This window comes from Herpailurus yagouaroundi, unplaced genomic scaffold (assembly GCF_014898765.1).
Source record: "Herpailurus yagouaroundi ecotype Mexico unplaced genomic scaffold, PumYag 67681, whole genome shotgun sequence".
NCBI classification, from domain to species: domain Eukaryota; kingdom Metazoa; phylum Chordata; class Mammalia; order Carnivora; family Felidae; genus Herpailurus; species Herpailurus yagouaroundi.
In genome coordinates, this window is record NW_024420481.1 from 3,966,460 (window position 1) to 3,982,128 (window position 15,669).

The following is a 15,669-nucleotide window of genomic DNA, read 5'->3' on the forward strand; positions in this document are numbered from 1 at the left end:
AAAAAGCAAAAAGGAATATAATCATTTACATGGAGATAGATGAAAATCATTCCTACCTTTGACCTAGGGAAAAAGAATAATGGAGTGGGTGGTATCTTTCATATTAAAAAAATTAGAAACTAGAGCTTACTCAGACTCAGAATTTTTTGTTTCTGTGGGTATGGTTGTTTAATCAAAGTTCCTCAGTTTCCCAATCCTAGGGAGCTTTTAGAAAACAGTTTTGTTTTGTTTTGTTTTTGTCATTTGATCTGGGGTGAGGCCTGGGCATGATAGAATTTTTTTTTTAACCCTCCAGGTGATTCTAATGTGAGCAAGGATGGAGAATGACAGATATATATTTTCAAATCAATTGAGAATCCTGTGTAAGGGAATTTTCTCTGAAAACGTTAAGCTTCATTCTTCTCTTACCACAACAGCTCTTTAGGGCAGTCTAGAAGATAATTTTATATGTATGTGTGTGTGTGTGTTTCATAAAAGTTTATGAAACAAAATAATTATAACTTTTTACAGGATTTTACAAAGAATTTATCACAAGTTGAATCGGATGATTCTTCAGATTTACTGTTTGACTTGACCCAGGATACAATTCCACTGTCCCAGGAGGGATCAACAATTTATATAGAAGGTTTGGCTTAGCACATTTTATGAATATAATAAAAAGAAACTTCGTGAATATACATGTGGATTGAATTTCTATTTTGAAACCTATACCTTCATGTTAAGTTTTTCATATACCATAAGATAGAAGCTAATAATCCCTGACTGCCTTTCTTGTGTGATTTCTTGTGTATAAATTTGAATTTAATAGTAGAATATTGTATTTCTTTCTATTAAGTTAGCTAACATGTATTTTTTTAGCTCATTCTCACTTGGAACCAGCCATGGCCTGAAAAATCTTAATATAATTTCTGTGAGTCAAGAAAGTCCCCTGATGTCCTAATACTATCATTTAAAAAAAAAAAAAGTATTAATCATTTGGAAGGCCATTAGTATGAGAAAAAGCATATGGTTATAGTTGATTTTTTAAATAGGCTAGTGTCTTTCTTTCCAAATAAATCATGTTGATGTGATAGTTAAATATGATTATAGAGTATTATTATAAAAAGGCAGTCTTTAAAAAAATGGTTATTTGCACATAGTAAGTACCTAGTAAATATCCATTGAAGGAATAATGAAAATTTTCAATTGAAGTATTACAGTTCTTTGATTGTGTACCATAACAAAGTTCTTCATTAACTTGAAATAAATTAGTATGCCATGAATTTTATTTAGTTAAAAATTCCCTTATAATCATAGCAATTGCTATTTGTATATTAGTAAATTTGTTATATTTCACTAAATGGAGGTATGTAAAGATTTTTTTTAATATTTAAATTGTTTCCTAACAAATTCATGCACATTTATCAAACCAAAATAGAAAAAAACTTCTATAGTAATATGTGTGCAAAAATATTTTTCCCATTTTGATAATACTTGGTTTATTTACCAATCTAGGGTCACTTATCTAAGTTAGTAAAATAACCAAGAACCAAAATAAATGAGAAGGTAAAATAGTTGTCTGAAGTCTGATTTTATAAAGCACATGGTCTTTATTCATAGAAAATGTCTGAAATCTTGAAGCTTCTAGGGGGTAACAAAAGTGACACCTAATCCTCTTGTAAATTGTTATACTATAGGGAGTGGAACTTTGCCTTGATGGTAAATGGGGTTATAGTTGATTAGCAAAGTATAGGTTTGAGCCTGTATTCTAAAGGTTTTTGTGGCCTTTATCATGTCACATCTTTATGTTTCAGATTTCTCATTTCATTGAAATATATACTTTTATTTTTGTCAGATAATGCATTCATTCTCCAGACCTGAAGTCAGCCATTTGGAGATATAATTTTAATTCTTGCTCTACTTATCTCAGAGCTTTTTTGAGGCTCAAATGAGATAAGTGAGAAATGATAAATGCATTAAAGCTTTAAAGGACTTGACAGTAAACAGTTGTTAGAATGATAATTGCAAATGATAATATGTATTATGTGTTCAGAAGCCTGATTAATGGACTCCTGTCTAGAATAATCATAGAAAGTCCTTGGAGAAGGTTGGATTTAACTTGATTTTGGAAGAATGAGAATAGGATTTTTATTGGCACTGTTGAAGATAGTGAATGGCACAAGCCAAAGACAGTAGAAATAAACAGGTTAAGGGGTTAGAATTTAAAACTATTGAGCTCAGAGTGATTTTATTTAACTTGGGAATTTACTCATGCTTTAAAAAATTATATATGAAAGTCTATATTTATTGTACAGCCTGCTAGATAATCAGTTGCCAAAATAACAGCCATCATTGGCTGTTCAAGTAACCTAAGTATCTGAGAAGAATGTTAGTGATTACACAGAAATTGATCCCAAGTGCCTGCAGTATAGCTGTCAGTAAGCATGTGCTTGAAGATGGGAAAAATCATTTCTATGTTATCTTAAAGAATGAAGCACATATTTGACAGTGGAGCCCACTAATACAATACTGTCATTTTCCTTTTATTTGTCTGTTCTACTGCTTCTCCTATTACTGTACAGTTGGGAGCATTAAAATAAGATGTGCAGTTTTAGAATCTTTTTCACAAAGTACAGTTGTGTGTTATTTTCTAGAGGACTTCTGCTGGGTCTGGTTATAGCCTAAATAGCCCCACTTCTCTTGAAAATACCCTGAATTACATGATTCTTTGGCCTTTAAGGTGATGGTTTTCAAACTCAAAACTGTTTAGTAATGAAATCTCCTCTCAAACAAAATTTTATGTAAAAGTCTAATTTCTTTAAAAAGGTACAAGGAGAGTTTTTCTAAATGATTTGCCTACTATATTCCCTAAGACAAAACCATTAGCCTCAGGGGAATACAGTTTGAAAGCCATCATACTTTTTTAAGTTTTTCCATATGAATGTGTGAGGTATTATCATTCAGGATTAGTTGTTCGCACTTTGTTCATGGGTTTAAATTACTTGCTTATTCCCTATCAGGTTGTTAATAAGTAGAAAAAGAACTTTTTATGAGTATCTTAAAGGTTTTCTCTAAATTTTTAAAATAAAAGTTGTTTTTGTTTACAAGCCCAAAGGTATTTAAGCATCTGAAGGTAAATCTGTTTATGGGAACTGAGCTTAGAATGTTCCCTGTGCTTCAACTTTTTTTTTTTTTTTTTTTTTTGCTGGGGATTTTTTTGGTCTGCCTTCTTTTATGTTACCTATTTATATATATTTCTTTATGTGGAAGTATTTTTAGAATTTTCTTGCATACAAAGTTTATTTCATGAATTGTTCAAATGTATGTAGTTCATAATAACTATTTGTACAATTTCTATCTTGATCATATAAGTTTTGATCATTCTGTATTGTCATTTGTATGCTATAATTCATTTATATTATCTTTAATTTAGCTTCAAAGTATTTTTACTTAAATTTAAATGTAAAGCCATTTTAGTAGCATTTGTAAGCAATGGTCTATATTAAAGTATTTACACATATTTTCCCCACTATTTAAATCATTGTAGGTATGGATGAAACTCTGCCTACAAAAAAACGTTCTTCTACTTCTAAAGTAAACAGTGTTAATCCAAAAAAGCCAAAGACCAGTGAAAGTGGTTCTGACATAAGTCCTTGTGCTTCGTTGTCCTTAATTAGCTCTCCTTCGGTGGCATCTTCCCATGTTATGATATCAAAAGGTAAATATGAATCTAGCATGTGAAATAGAAATTATATTACTTATACATAAATTTTAGACATTCTAATGAATTTTTAAACTTTTATTACTGTTTTTTTCACGTTTAAAAAAGAATTTGAGTCACGAAAGTCCTTAATCTATTTTAGGTACAAATACCTCATCACCTCACTATAAAACTGGAGCGCCTTTTCTAAGATCATGTCCGAGGTGCAATGTAAAGTTTAATCTTTTGGATCCCTTGAAATATCACATGAAGGTAAAATTTTTTCAAAATTTGAATTTTAAAAATACTGGCAAGTCTCTGAAAACATTAAGGATCAGTCCATTGTAAATGCTCGTTTGTCCGGGTATTTAGATAAGGAATCTTCTCACTGATATTTTCATATAACTTAAGTAAAAATTGATATTCATGATGATTGTCTTTATACAAGATTTAAGAATCTTTCCCAATCATGAAATTTTAAATTTAGCTTATGTGTATTATAGTATATGCATATTGTATTTTACAGGGGGCATTAGAGGATACCAAGTAATCCTTCATTAATTTTATTAAATGTGATAATAGCTTTATCAGCCATAAAATTATCAATAAAAATATCCATTTTCTGGAGCTGGATGATGAAGTAAGGTGAAATTGACAGTGTTTGGGAATTGCTTTAAAACTAAGGATGCTAGACCAAAGCTTTAGGTGTTGCTTTTTCTAAGAGATATGATTGTCATTGATCTCTCTCTGAGGCTTTAGAATATATGAATACATTAAACACAGTGTGTAGTACTTTAAGAAATAGAATAGTCCCAAGTGAGGAGGAGATCTTCCCTACCTCTGACCCCTTTATTATTTTTTAATGTTTATTTTTGAGAGAGAGAGAGAGCTGGGGAGGGGCAGAGAGTGAGATAGAGGATCTGAAGCAGGCTCTGCAGTGTCAACGCAGAGCTGGATGTGGGTGGGACTTGAAATCATGAACCGTGAGATCATGACCTGAGCTGAAGTCGGAGGCTTAACCGACTGAGCCATCCAGGCACCCCCCTCCAATCTTTTTAAAGTATTATATCTAGAAGACTGTAAAAAGTCCAGTGTTTCTTTTAGCGACAGCCCTTAGAATGTTTGCAGGTATTAGAGCTTTCCCAGGTGAATCATTTATTTCTCAGATCTTAACATTTCTTTCTCTTCATTTCTGGCATTTTTTTTAATTTAAATTTTTTTTAAGATTTATTTGTTTTTGAGAGAGTGCAAGCGGGAAAGAGACAGGGGAACAGACGATCTGAAGTGCGCTCTGAGCTGACAGCAGCGAGCTCAATGCAGGGCTCGAACTCACTGAGCTGTGAGATCATGACCTAAGCCAAAGTTGGATGCACAACTGACTGAGCAACCCAGGTGCCCCTCGTTTCTAGCATTTTACCGCTTGCAGGACAAATGTCTATGGCAAATCTCATTTGCAAAACCATTTGCCCCTACCTATGAAATGGTTCATGGGTGGAGGAATCCTCTCCTGCTCTTGGATGGCCTCCAATCGAATTGCTTTATTCAATCCCATTGCTTTATTCAATCCCAAATGGTTCCCAGATAAGTTAGTCCCATGCGCCACAGCTACCAAGTCACGCAGGGGCTGCAGCCTTTGTCTGATAGGGCCCGCCGGGCCCTGGGCTGAGGCACCCTTAGCCAGCACTCACACACGGTGCTTGAATCTCTGTACATACTGTATTTTAACTTCTAATGAAAATAATGTATTGATCAGAATATTTTATTGACTAGGTCATGCCATTCTTCAAACCTCTTGTAAAGCAGACATTTTGTTAGGTGCTTAATCTTTCATGGTACTTAAAAATTCTTTTCTTTAACGTTATTTTCTTTGGTGATGTACGTGTGTCACATTACTCAATGAAAATCTTAGTCTTGCATTTTAGTGTTTATTCATCAGGCAGAAACTAATGGTAGAACATTTCATAAGTAATGCATGTTACTAATTGTTACAGGTTAATTGTAGCTTTATGTTGGTGTAGGAAGCTCTTGAAATTAGGTTTTAGGTAATTTTCTTTTTAAAAAAATGTTCATGTATTTTGAGAGGGAGAAAGAGAGGGGCAGAGAGATGGGGTGGGGGTGGGGAGAAAGAATCCCAAGTAGGCTCTATGCCCAATGTGAAGCCCGTCCCAGGGCTTAATCTCATGACCATGAGACCATGACCTGAGCTGAAATCAAGAGTCAGATGCTTAACCGACTGAGCCACCTATATTGCAGTGTTCTGTGTTGTCTGTGGAAAGAGAGTCTGTAGTCTTGTATGCCCAATATAAATGGCAGGCAGGGGGAAAGGAGGCAAGAAAAAAGGCCATGTAGATTATATTTAGGAAAGACGGGATGAGAAGAGTGCAAGGCAAAGAAGCAACTTAGGAAAAGTTATTGCTTGCTGTTTCAAAGATTGGCAAATTTTTCACTGAAATTCAACATTTTATAAAAAATGTAGGAAGAAGTGTCCTAAAATTCCAAGTACAATCATTTTTTTAATTTTTTAACGTTTATTTATTTTTGAGAGACAGAGAGTAGGGGAGGGGCAGAGAGAGAGGGAGACACAGAATCTGAAACAGGTTCTAGGCTCTGAGCTGTCAGCAGAGCCCAGTGCAGGGCTTGAACTTATGAGCCATGAGTCATGACCTGAGCCGAAGTCAGATGCTCAACCTACTGAGCCACCCAGGTGCCACTCCAAGTGCAATCTTTATTCTTGGGCAAAACTGTATTTGAATATTGAATATTTGAATATTGGAAATATGATTATTTCCACCTCCCTGAGTGTGATTCCCGTTAACTGAACTTTGGGTTTTGGTTTTATATAAGAATTAGCTTTTGCCAGCATTTTCAGTTTTCCTATCTATGTAATATAGAGATATACTTTTTTAGTTATCCTTGGTTTATTTAATTGGGGGTGGGTGGGTAATATAGTCACGTGATTCAAAAAGTGTAAGAAGATAGTCATCATCCCTTACCATCAAGGAAATGCAAATTAGAGCTAGAGTCAGAGATAACCTCACACCTGCCAGATTGGCTAAAGTCAGCAACACGTGTTGGCAAGGATGTGGAGAAAAGGGAACTCTCTTGCACTGTTGGTGGGAATGGAAACTGACGCAGCCTCTGTGGTAAATAGTATGGAGGTCCCTCAGAAAGTTAAAAATAGAAGTACCCTACGATCCAGCAATCACACTACTGGGTATTTACCCCAAGAATACAAAAATACTAATTCAGAGAGGCACATGCACCTCTATGTTTATAACAGTATTATTTACAGTAGCCAAGATATGGAAGCAGCCCAAGTGTCTATTAATAGATGAATGGGTAAAGAAGATGTGGTATATATACGCAATGGAATATTATTCAGTCATAAAAAATGAAATCTTACCATTTGCAGTGACATGGATGGAGCTAGAGAGTATAATGCTAAGCAAAATAAGCCAGCGAAAGACAAATTCCATATAGTTTCACTTATATGTGGTATTTAAAAAACAAAACAAATGAGCAAAGGGAAAAAAAGAGAGAGGCAAACCAAGAAACAGACTCTTAATTATAGAGAACAAACTGCTACCTACCAGAGGTGAGGATGGGTGAAATAGGTGATGGAGATTAAGGAATGCACTTGTTCTGAGGAGTACCAGGTGTTGTATGTAAGTGTTGAATCACTGTATTTTACCCTGAAACTAATATAACACTGTATGTTAACTAACTTGGATTAAAATAAAAACTTAAATAAAAAAGAACGTATACAGTGAAGAATCCCATCCTGTCTCCTATTTGCCTGGTTCCCAGTATGAGTTGCAAACGAAATAATTTTTTTAATGTTTTGTTTACTTTTGAGGGGTGGGAGGGGCAGAGAGAGAGAGAGAGAGAGAGAGAGAGAGAGAGAGGGAGGGAGGGAGGGAGGGAGGGAGACCAACAATCCGAAGCAGATCTGAGCTGAGAGCTCGGAGTCCCATGAGGAGCTCAAACTCAGAACCTTGAGATTATGACCTGAGCCCAAGTCGGACGCTTAACCAACTGAGCCACCCAGGAGCCCCAAAATATTTTTTTATTAATTTTTTTATATACTCTTTGACATTCTTTCTGAATGTATAGGCACACGTGAATGTTCTTATTTTTCATATATTTTATACACAAATCATAGCATATTACATATATTTCTTCACTTGAAGAAAGTGGCACACACGTTCTCTAAAATGTAGCTTTTATTCATTGTAGTATTGTTTGTGATTAAAACTATGTGAGGGTTTTACATTTTAGCTTTACATTTTTATATATCAGTTGAATTTTTATAATATTACAATAAGGATTTCCATTTTGAAAAAATGTGAATTTTAGATTATTTGTGGATAATCTTTTGCTGTTATTATACATATGTAGATTGGAATACCACAAAGATAATATTTTCTTCCAAAGGAAGTATTTTAGAGTATAAATGAAACATCCTATTTATCTAAGGCACATTACTAAGCTTTAAAGTATTATTTCATTTAATCCATAGAAAATTCTTCAGGCTAGATCTTTTTCTCCTTGTTTTATAGCCAATTAATTGGTATAGCTGGGATTCAAACCTCAGTCTCTTTGATGGCAAAGTCCAGGTTCCCACACTTTTCTCTCCATTTTGAAAATTGCATGGGCTCTTTTCTTGGATGTTACATAGAAACTTGAAAATAAGGGTTGTTATTTGTTTTTAAGAGTATGGAATTTGATAGTTATCAGTCAGTTCTAACATACAAATATGTTATTTAGATTCCTGTATCTTCATTTATATTCATCTACCTGCTCTGTCATTTTTTTAAGTTTCAGATGAACACTATTTTCTTTGATGTCTTCCAATTCTGTTTTATGGCTGCTGCTATTTAGGATATAGATGGATCTATCTCTTTTAACTTCATTGTGAATGTATCCTATATCATGTTTATAAAGTGTTCCCATTTTGGCCTGGATTCTATTTTGTTTGACATTTATATTCTTTATCTTTTTATTTTCACCCCTTCCAAATCACTTTGTTTTTGGTACGTTTCTTGATTCCACAGAGTTGTTTTTTCTTTTGTGATCCTGTGTGAAATTTCTTTTTTCAGTAGTTGAATTAAACCTACCCATTTGTATTAATTGACAGGATAGATTTAATTGATCTGGTAGGTTTAATTGGTCTTGATTCTGTCACAATTTTTTTGTTGTGTTTTATTTTTCTAAGCTTTTCATTTTGTGGTTGCATTGTGAGTATGTAGTTTGAGTTTTTAGAAAAGTTTATATTTTTGATCTCTAGTTATTCTTAAAGAATTCTTCTAGAGAAACTCCACAACTGCAAATTGTGTATAATAAATGAATTAGTTTTATCTAATTGAAAATTAAAAGTTTATGTATGTAAGTATTCCACATTAGGGTCAGTTTATATGAGGTCTTGGGTTGTTTTTTTTTTAAGTTTATTTATTTATTTTGAGGGACGCCTGGGTGGCTCAGTTGGTTGAGCGTCCAACTTCTGCTCAGGTCATGATCTTACAGTTTGTAAGTTCCAGCCCCACATCAGGCTCTGTGCTGACAGCTCAGAGCCTGGAGCTTGCTTCAGATTCTGTGTCTCCCTCTCTCTCTGCCCCCCCCCCCGCTCACACTCTCTTTCTCTCAAAAATAAAATAAACATTAAAAAATTTTTTTAACTTTACTTATTTTTGAGAGAGAGAGAGACAGAGAAAGAAAGAGCATGCACACTAGTAGGGGAGGGGCAGAGAGAGAATCCCAAGCAGGCAGTGCGGAGCCTGTTGTGGAGCTCAAACCCACAAACTGTGAGATCATGACCTGACTCGAAATCAAGGGTCAGACACTTAACCCACTGAGCCACCCAGGCACTTCTAAGCTATATCATGACAAATACGAAATGAATGACTTTAGGCCAAGGATCAAGTTATTATTAAATATTTATATCTGAAAATTTTACTTACAAGGAAAATGGTATTAGATATAAAGCTATCCCTGGTCTTAAGGTTTTTAATTTGTTTTTGAAATTATTAAGATATGAGTGTTTATTGTTTGAATTTGTTAGATTATATAAAGAAAGAAGCAAACATTTTGGTGACTCTCTCTCCAGATATATTGCCAAGCATATTTTTACCTAAGCTGGCCCTAGTTATAAACAGAGAATCATTTTATGGCACCTAACTTTTTAGAGAGATGTAAATAAAACATACATATATTTTTTTCTCTTTCAGCGTTGTTGTCCAGACATGGTAAATAAATTCTTGGAAATGATTAAAGCAGAACTTATAAATACTGAAAATAAAAATAAGACTGGTGCAGAAAAAGGAAAATTAATTATGTTAGTTAGTGACTTTTACTATGGAAGACACGAGGGAGCTATTGATGATGAAGAGAAGACTTACACAACTTTTAAATGCTTCAGTTGCTTGAAAGTTCTTAAAAATAATATTAGGTATGTAAATATTTGTTACTGTTTCTGTTTGAAAATTGGTATGCTACTGATGTAAATATCATATCTTTATTTTCCTGTGCTATCCTAGGTAAGCAATTTTAACACTTTCTACTAAGAATAAAGGCAGATTATTGTGTTGAAAATCTTTTGTTTCTTATTGTATTTTAGGTGTTTGACACTTAGATCCACTTTGTTGTATTTTTTTAATAAAGCTTAAGAAAGGAAAAAAATTTGTTTTAACTTAGAGAAAAATCACATTTGTCTGTTTTTATCATTGAACTAGGAATTTTCAAGGAGATATTTTTATCATTTAGCTACTTTTGAATCTACTTTTCCTATCACAAGAACTACTTCATCCAATTTGACCTCCTCCATATTAGTCTTATTTAATGCTCTAGTTTTCAATTCATATGTATCATTTTTACCACATTTACCTTGCAGAGAAAGTGATATTTTAAAAATACTTTCTACTTTTTTTTATTTTTGAGAGAGAGAGTGCACAAGAGGGGAAAGTGCAGAGAGAGGGGGGGACAGAGGTTCCAAAATGGGCTCCACACTGACAGCAGAGAGCCCAATGCGAGCTCAAACTCACGATCTGTGAGACCGTGACCTGAGCTGAAGTCAGACACTCAACCACCCCTAGAAAGTGATATTTTTTGATGATCTTCTTTTTTTTTTTTATTTAAAAAAACCTTTTTTTAACGTTTATTTATTTTTGAGACAGAGAGAGACAGAGCATGAACAGGGGAGGGTCAGAGAGAGGGAGACAGAGAATCTGAAACAGGCTCCAGGCTCTGAGCTGTCAGCACAGAGTCCAACGCGGGGTTTGAACTCACGGACCGCGAGATCATGACCTGAGCTGAAGTTGGCCGCTTAACCAACTGAGCCACCCAGGTGCTCCTGATGATCTTCTTTAGAGAAGTTCCAGTTTATGAAACTTGTCTGCTTTTATTTTATAATTTAACATATTTTAAAAGTAGAGATATAATTCTCGATTTTGAAGATTTATACGTGTATGGTTTAAATTTTAGGAACTTATACTTTGCAGTCTTTGAGTAATATGGCATATTACTGTCATCCTAAGTAAGATAGTAATGAACAAAGTAACAGGCAAGACACACTGACTGGTATTTTTCATTGGGTATATAGTCTGACATTGTTTTTTTTCAACATTTTATTATAAAACTTTTCAAATACTCAGCAAAGTTGAAAGTATTTTACAGTGGACATCTGTATATTTACCTCCTCGATTCTACCATTAGCATTTTACCTCACTTGTGTTGCCACGTACCTATTCATCCATAGGCTCCATTTGATGTTTTTGTTTTTTTGTTTTTTTACTTTTCAGAGTAAATTGCAGGCATCAGTGCACTTCCTTTAGATGTGATACTGATAGATATATATATATATATATATATATATATATATATAGTCACACACACATATTTGTAAACTTTTAAAAATATTTACCCTTGATAGCTATGCTTTGTAATTAGCATTCTTAAGTATCCTGCAGGTCATTTCTAAGCCTAGTATTTATTTTATTTTCTGATGAATTCTTGGGTCCAAAATGAAGTACCTGGAAAACCCCTGAAATGCACTGTAATATAAACCTAAAACAATTATGAATGCTACATCTGTGGCAGTGCTTTCTATTCAAAGACCTTTCACATATATGATTCATATGAGTTTTTACATTTCTTTACCTCCTTTTATTAAGCCCTAACAGCCATCAATAGCTAATGGCCAGTAGCTTAACAGAAGAGAATTGTGCTTTGAGATGTAACACTGAAACAATGTTATGATGAGAATTCTGTGACTTCCTTCCATATCTTTACCATTTTTACAATAAAATACATGAGAAAATAATAGTAAGTTTGGTCAAATGCATAGGAAAGCGGTTCACTGTTTAAGTATTTAACTTATTATAGTTAAATGTTAGGCATGTGATACTGGAAGTTCTTTCAGCAATAGCCTTTTGGTTTTTCCTTTAAGATTGGCCTGTTTAATATTAAACATGAAATTTCCTTTTTTGTTTCATTTCAAAAGACTGGTTATAGATTTCTAGATTATCAGAATATCTAGAAATTTTAAGCTAACCATATTTTATAACACTTAGAAATCTTGTAGGATTTTTGTCATATTGTTTAGTAAATAAAACCTGAACAGTTAACCAAAGATGTTGTAGATGTTAAATAACATTTTACCTTAACGGTAAATCTAGTATGGCAAATTGATGGTTTTAGAGGGTGATAGAAGTGAATAGGTCAAGATTTCTACTCTCTGCCCTATCAAGATATTGTAGGATTTTTTTTTTTTCTACATTAAGTGTTACCAAAACCAGTTAGGGCTATTTTATTCTGAGAATGGCTTTGTGAGGTGGTTACTTTTTTCCACATCTCCATCTCCTGGCTTGAGAAATGTGCACTGCAGATGGGGGCAGTATAATAATTGAGAGATAGCTAGTTAACAGATCACTTTATACAGGTAGATTGTATTACTTAAAAGTTATGAGCTGAAAGTTTAATGGCTCATGACCTTTATATGTAAATATTTAGGCAAAACTTGGATTTTTAAAAATAGATTTTAATAAATGATGTTAAAATTAAAGAAGGGGGAAGAGGGGCTGCTGGCTGGCTCAGTTGGCAGAGTATGTGATTCTTGATCTCAGGGTCGTGAGTTCAAGCCTCACATTGGGCATAGAGCCTACTTAAAAAAAGGAGGAAAAAATATGTCAAGGTGTACTGTAAGCAGGACGTGTCAGAAGATAAATGTTAAAACCTCCATATTATGGTTGCTATCTAGGCTGATGACATCATCACTTCAAGATTGTATCCTTTGGGGACTCATAATGAGTAACTGTTAATATTTGACTTTGTATTAAAATTGTTAATGTGATTGAATAGCTTTACTTTGAAATTCAGTAAAAAGTTTCAGTGAGCCTTCTGAAATAGATCTGCCTTTTTATATTGTACTCTCTGCCATCGAAGGTCATAGTTTCCTTCTCATAAGAAACCTATTAGGGAACCTGACATAACAGAATGTAAAAAATGAACTGCGCTACAGGGGGCATGGCCTGCGGGTCAAAATGAAGTGTTTGTGCTAATAGTAAACCACTATCATGAAATAAAACAAGATGTTCTTGTAATTAAGAAAAGCTCTTGTAATTATAGGTATTAAAATTGCTACTACATGCATTTACAAACCAAAACACAAATAAAAATACTAATTTGTCTTTTAAGCAGCTGAAACCTATTGTATGTCTTTAAGACCTTTAAAAGACTTCTCTCTGGCTCCGTAGCTGCTTTTGGTGATAGGGTTTTCTCTCTTTATGTGTTTAATGTATTTAAAATGGAAATAGTATTTCATGTGTGGAAAAGAAGCCTGTTGTTTTTCTTTACAAACTTTTTAAAATCTGAATGAACGATGAAGGCTTGTAGCAAATTAGTGGTATTTCATATGAACTACATTAATGGATGATTCTCAAACAAAGATGCAGAGAGAAATGTTTACTGGGCCACCTAATGAAAGTGATTATTTAAAGTGCACACTTTTCTAGAAGACTTTAAGGCTTTGGAGATACTATTTTGAGTAACATAACTATATTTTTAACATTTAAGTTCAAATACTTATCTGTGAGTTTTTTCCTTGGTTATAAATCTGAATATTTGCATCTATTGACAATCATTTATAGGTTTATGAACCACATGAAACACCATCTGGAACTTGAGAAGCAGAACAGCGAGAGCTGGGAAAACCATACTACCTGCCAGCACTGCTACCGTCAGTATCCCACACCGTTCCAGTTGCAGTGTCACATCGAGAGCACACACACTCCGCATGAGTTTTCTAGTAAGTCACCATTTTGCCGAAGTCGTGAACATCCATGACTTTGGTTATCTAAGCTCTGAGGACTCCTTACGATTTCTGATGAGAAACGTAAGAAAAAGAAATAAACTTTGGATTGTGGGCACAGTTGAAAATCAAGTTTTAACATGTATAAACTCTTCGCTAGAATTGCTTTCTAAAACTGAAGTCTTGTAAATAGAAACTTCCTTTGCATAATTCGTGCATCGTACATAGGGGGCTAATGTTAGAAAACTCGGATGCCCCAGTTTGCAATTATGGAATCAATGGCCTTGATTTACACCCTAATAAGAAAAGTAACTGCGATGATAGTTAAAAATCATGGAGTCTGGAGTTAGCTAGGATTTAAATTCCAGTTCTGCATCTTAGTATAGCTATTAAGACCTCCGGCAAGTTATTTAATCTTTCTGTGCCTCAGGTTCCTCCTCTGGAAAATGGGGATAAAAATAGCAGTACCTCTCTCAGTGATGGCATATAAGTAAAGTCCATAGAACAGTGTTACAGAGTTAACAACTCTAGAACCGTTGGAACCACCATCACTATTACTATTACTGTTATTATTGCCATTGTTATGGGTATACAAAATGCATCTTTTATTTCTATACATCCTTAAAATGGTGTAATTGTTTTTTCCACTTTCAGCTATTTGCAAAATCTGTGAATTATCATTTGAAACCGAACATGCTCTTTTGCAACATATGAAGGACACTCATAAACCCGGTGAAATGCCATATATTTGCCAGGTACACATTTTATCATGTACTTAGGTTTTTGTTTTACTTTCACGTGCCACAAAATCATATTCTGTTGCTCTTTTTAACTGTTTGAATAAAACAAGTTACTAAAATTGAAGACACTCTTCAATAATGGAAACTCCATTGACGTAACTCATATACATGGGCAATGGTGGCTTGGACTTTGTAGGCCATAGTTTATTGATCCCTGGACTAGACAAACAAAATGACCTGCTGCAGAAAGACACATGTATGGGTTTTCTTACCATGTAGAGAAGAATATAGATATGACAGAGAAATAAGAAATGCTATTAGTTATGGGGAACTCAACTAAATGCTTTGAGACCAGTATTTTTCCAGAATTTAAAATGGTTCCCAATCAGATAGCAAGATAAATTGCCTCTGTCATAGCCTGGGTGCCATTTAAAATCCAAAGAAGAGAATACTCTATTTTATATAGCAGGAAAAACTTTCTAGGACAAGAGGTGTCAAAATTTGGAAATTCAAACAAGATAGGGGGGCAGTAGGTCTGAAAAAAAAGAAGAAAATCTGGTTATATTTAGGAATATATCCCTAAACTTTGAAAGATAATTTTTGTTTCAAAGATTATACTTATTATTTTCAGTAATAGAATTCTTGGTTGTATATGCAGCAGAGCTGAATTAGCGTTACATAATATTCCTCTAAATAAATGACTCATCATTACTACTTTGATGTAATTGCATGTCCGTTATAACTTTCAAGTTAAATTAAACCTTCTTTATATTTCTAGGTTTGCCAGTTTAGATCTTCAACATTTTCTGATGTAGAGAATCATTTTAGAGCATCCCATGAAAACACTAAGAACTTGCTGTGTCCATTTTGCCTCAAAGTTAGTAAAATGGCAACTCCCTACATGAATCATTACATGAAGCATCAGGTGAGATTTAGCAGTTATTTGTTCA

At 33.9% G+C, this 15,669-nt stretch overlaps 1 protein-coding gene across 3 annotated transcripts in view; it reads left to right on the forward strand.

Moving 5' to 3' along the window:
* ZNF280C (zinc finger protein 280C) overlaps positions 1–15,669 on the forward strand; it is an 88,151-nt gene that overhangs the window by 23,130 nt on the left and 49,352 nt on the right. For all 3 annotated transcript variants that reach the window (XR_005788102.1, XR_005788103.1, XM_040468129.1), the window contains exons 7-13: positions 511–625; positions 3,527–3,697; positions 3,843–3,952; positions 9,904–10,124; positions 13,819–13,976; positions 14,634–14,734; positions 15,498–15,644. Coding sequence is in view for 1 of the 3 variants with exons in the window: in XM_040468129.1 (XP_040324063.1) it covers positions 511–625; positions 3,527–3,697; positions 3,843–3,952; positions 9,904–10,124; positions 13,819–13,976; positions 14,634–14,734; positions 15,498–15,644 (1,023 nt within the window). In the remaining 2 variants the exon portion in view is untranslated. The remainder of the gene's footprint in view (positions 1–510; positions 626–3,526; positions 3,698–3,842; positions 3,953–9,903; positions 10,125–13,818; positions 13,977–14,633; positions 14,735–15,497; positions 15,645–15,669) is intronic.